We start from the raw sequence: 4,192 nt of genomic DNA on the forward strand, positions 1-4,192 counted from the left end.
CCCTGGCCCGAAGAGTTCAGAAATAGGTGCCGTGTGCCCATGATCAATCCTTCAAACCTTTGTATTTGCAGGACAGCTTGGCATTTTTCTTGTCACCTTTCAAAATTTCCGATACCCTTAACATTTGATTTTTTTTTTCTCAGAATGTTTTCTTAAAATGTCTACATTTCTATTTTCTTTAGTTTTGCTTCCAATTTTGAACTCAGTGTACTTTTCTGAAGTCATTTCCCTCCTTCTAATTAACCTGATTCTATTATACACACACTCCCTATTCTTAGCTTCATTGTATCATCTACATAAATTACTAAAGTTATTTCAGCTTTATCTCAGACCTCCTTTAACACCTACTCCTCAGAGTTCTTGGTTTCTTGCCATTATCCCTGATTAGTCTCACATCTCTTTTTTCTAGTAATGACCTGGCAAGAAAATAATTTTTTTAATGTTACTTTCACTTAATTTAATTCTTTTTACCAAGGGGCCAATTTGCTCAGATCACAATGCCACTCTGAATTCTTTTCATTGTCTCTTTCTAATATCCCACTAATGTGAACCGAAAGTAAAAAAAAAAAAAAAAAAAAAAAGAAAAAAAAATTGAATGTATAAGAAATGAGAATAAATGCTATTAAAGATTTATATATTTATTTAATTAAAACATATACTTCATCCAGTTTTGTAGGTCTAATTTCTAAAAGGTAACTTTTGGGTAAAAAATAATTACACAAACAGTATATTACAGCAAAACAATTATTTTCAAGAGTTTAATTTTCAATTTTTTATTTGATCTATGATTAATACAATATTTTATGTATGTATGTTTTATTTATTGTAACTTTTCATTGAAACATTTGTAAGGGAAGTATAGTATCATTAACTCTCATGTAGCCATCACTCAGTTTCAACCGTTTTGAACTCATGACCTATCAATCTGGTTCTATCTACACACCCAACCACTTCCTCCTTCCCTCTGGAGTGTTTTGAAACAAATTCAGACCATCATATCATTTTATATGACTATTTCAATATGTATTCCTAAAGCTCTCCTCTGGAAGAAAAGCAGTGTAATACCATAACCAGTTTTGAACTCTGAAGGACAGATAGTAGACTCAACTGTATCCAGCTGTGTTCTCATTTCTACTCTCTTACCCAAGTTCTAAGCAAGCACATCTAATTTGTCTATTGCAAATCCAAGACCAGCAATACTATTAAAGGCAAGAAGAAACAACATAATTTATCATTAGCTGTGTCCTAAATAAATAAATTAATAAATACATACACATATGCAACAGATATATGATTATATTTGTAATATATATAATGCTTATATAACCTATGTGTCATTATTAAGATATGGTTATTATTATTTACATTTTTTATAAATAAGGAAATGAAACCCATGATGTTAAGAAAGACTCTATGTCACTCATTTAGTGAGTGACAGAATGGGGAAACAAACTCAGGTCAGCCTTTTTACTCTGCTGTGCTCTGTAAGTAGGAGTAGGCTTCTACTTCACAAGATTAGGAATTGGCTTCTAATGTGAAACTTTGAGAGTAAGTTAATTTGGGCCGTGATCATACAATAACTGCTTATAACTGCTTCCTGGATAGATTTTCCTAGTTCTGGTTCTCTTGTTACCCAACCTACTGCCTGGGTTCCTCTTCTCCCTGCCAGTCAATTTCTGTCCTTACCTGATCCACTGGAACCTCCACCATCTTCGTGATCTCTACATTTGACAGGGTCTGAGCTGTGGCTTACTCAGCTCCTGGTCCAGCCCCAGAACCCTACCCTTAAATTTCATTTTGTTAACTCTTTTGGCCTGATCTAATCACCTTGGCTGAATTGGCCAAAAGTTTCACATTGGCTTTATTAAGAGCTATGTGGAAATTTTATTTATGGACATACTCTGAGAATGGATGCTTACATGAGGAAAAAAACCATCATATTTTCTTAGCATGGGGATTTTTAGTTGGTTTACATTTCAGTGAGAAGGTAGGGAATTGGCAGTTGGAAGGGAGAAAATAGAAAACTCAGAGTAGATTTCAGTGGGGGAAAACAATAGTTTTATCATTCATTTATCTGCATCTCCTTATCTGTATAATTTTATAGCTTTATTTTTTTACATATTTTATGGAGGAATTAAAGACATTTGCAATAAGAATATAAATAAAATAAATGTTAGTGCAGAAATAAAAAAGACAAGTCCAGAGAAAACATAAAAGTAGACAAGTCAAGAGAAAAAAGAACACACATATGCAAGTAATAAGGATTTATCAGGTTATTGTAAATTACATTTAAATTTAGCTCTCAGTTTTCTTGAAATAAATTTGGAAAGATATAGTCAGTGACATAGTTTTTGTTATCAGTGAAGAAGATGCCTGTCATTTGCTTAGGGGAAGTCATGCTTCTCCCAGCAGTAAGTTAGAAAATATGTTTTTCACTTTGTTTTTTATGTAGGGAGAGCTGAGTGATTTGGTGGATAGTGTCCAAAACAATATTTTAATAAAAATAAGGATAAAATAAAATAGCTATTTCCTTTAACTCTAAGATGAATGTTGACCTCATGAGCTTATTTAGTGAACAATTAAGGCAATAAGTATGTTGAAATTTGTATCACTTGATGTAGCATAGAAATTAAGATATGCAAAGATGATAAAACATTTTATCTCCTTCAAATAAATATCACTTCCTTTAAACAAACTTCCAAGGATAAGGTAATCACTTTGTTTAACCAAACTTTCAAGGACATGGATAATTTGGGATTGTTGTATTGTCTAATGAGGGCTTGGAATGCTTGTGTCTGGTGTTGTTATTTGAGGGTGTATGTACTTAATTTAGAAAGCTGATAAGTGCTCGGTGTAGGGATTGCCTAGTGCCGGGCCTTGCAGATTTGATTTTTGTCTTCTCCTGGCCTGGAGGCCTCTGCCACAACCATGTTATGCCAGATCCTTTGTCAGACCAAGAAGCACCCAGGCTTGATCCCCCTTTTCATATTTATTGGGGCAGGAGGTAGTGGAGCAGTGTTGTATGGCTTGTGCCTGGCATTGTTCAATCTAGATATCAGTTGGGATAGGAAGAATAATCCAGAACCCTGGAACAAACTGGGTCCCAGTGATCAATACAAGTTCTACTCAGTGAATGTGGATTACAGCCAACTGAAGAAAGAAGGTCCAGACTACTAAATGAAATGTTTCGCTATAAAGTTGCTTAGAATGAAGGCCTTCCAGAAGCCATCTGCACGATTTTCCACTTATTCAGGAAATATTTCCCCTCTAAATGCATGAAATCATGTTGGTGTATTGTTGTTGGGGTTTACACTGATTAATAAATGTCTGAAAGTTGAAGAAAAAAAAAGAAAGCTGATAAGCAAGTTGGTATTCTTTAGATAAAACTAAATAATCTGGTTAGATGTCCAAAAAAGTTGTTGGGTTTTTTTAAGGGAAGAGGGTGAGGCAGTCTGGAATCAGACAGAGTAAGCTGCTAACAATGGTTACCATTGGTAAGAGAGAGTTGGAAGCAGTTGTCTATTGTTTGAATTTTCTATGTTGCTATCTAGATGGTGGGATTGTGTTCACTTCTACTTCTTTGTTTTTATATAGTTAAAAACCTAGCAAATGCTAAAATGAATGAATCAATAAATTACATTAAATTAAATTAGTTAGATTAAATAATGAAGATATTCAGGACACTTATTTGGATGGATACTTACAATTGTCAATAGTAGATGTGCTGCAGAGTCATCTACGTAGGGGAGAAAAATCAAAACTAGAACATAGCATTTATAAAGCTGCTTTACCCTGCAAAAGGTGGTATAAATGTGCACTATAAACAATTATATTTTAAAGACATTGTCTCAAAAAAGTTCATTTCAGTTTACCACACTGATTACATGTTCACTACGCACTGGGGGACACAAGAGAAAATATTATATTCCATTTTAAGATTCCCTGCCGGGCTTTCATCAATCTTTCAGAGTATGAGAATGGCCTCCATTCATGCCCTGGAGCATACCACCTACGGGCCGTCAAGACCTGAGACCTCAAATAGCTTCCTGGAATCCTCCGAGTCAGCTGCCACTTGCCCTAATCTAAGCTGAAGGCATCGCTCTTCCATTATGCTGTCTGCTATTACAATTTTTTCCTGCACTGCTCTCTTTGCTCTGCACTTTCCACAGTCTCTGGAAACTCTGAACATTGC

The 4,192-nt window shown here is 34.7% G+C and overlaps 1 protein-coding gene across 1 annotated transcript; it reads left to right on the forward strand.

Moving 5' to 3' along the window:
- The first annotated feature begins 2,928 nt into the window (after positions 1–2,928).
- Positions 2,929–3,177, forward strand: LOC116633629 (cytochrome c oxidase subunit NDUFA4-like). Its single transcript, XM_032406223.1, has one exon. The coding sequence runs from the start codon at positions 2,929–2,931 to the stop codon at positions 3,175–3,177; it is 249 nt and encodes an 82-aa protein (XP_032262114.1).
- The last annotated feature ends 1,015 nt before the right edge of the window (positions 3,178–4,192 follow it).

The sequence above is a fragment of the Phoca vitulina genome, unplaced genomic scaffold (assembly GCF_004348235.1).
Source record: "Phoca vitulina isolate PV1807 unplaced genomic scaffold, GSC_HSeal_1.0 scaffold8, whole genome shotgun sequence".
Classification (NCBI taxonomy): domain Eukaryota; kingdom Metazoa; phylum Chordata; class Mammalia; order Carnivora; family Phocidae; genus Phoca; species Phoca vitulina.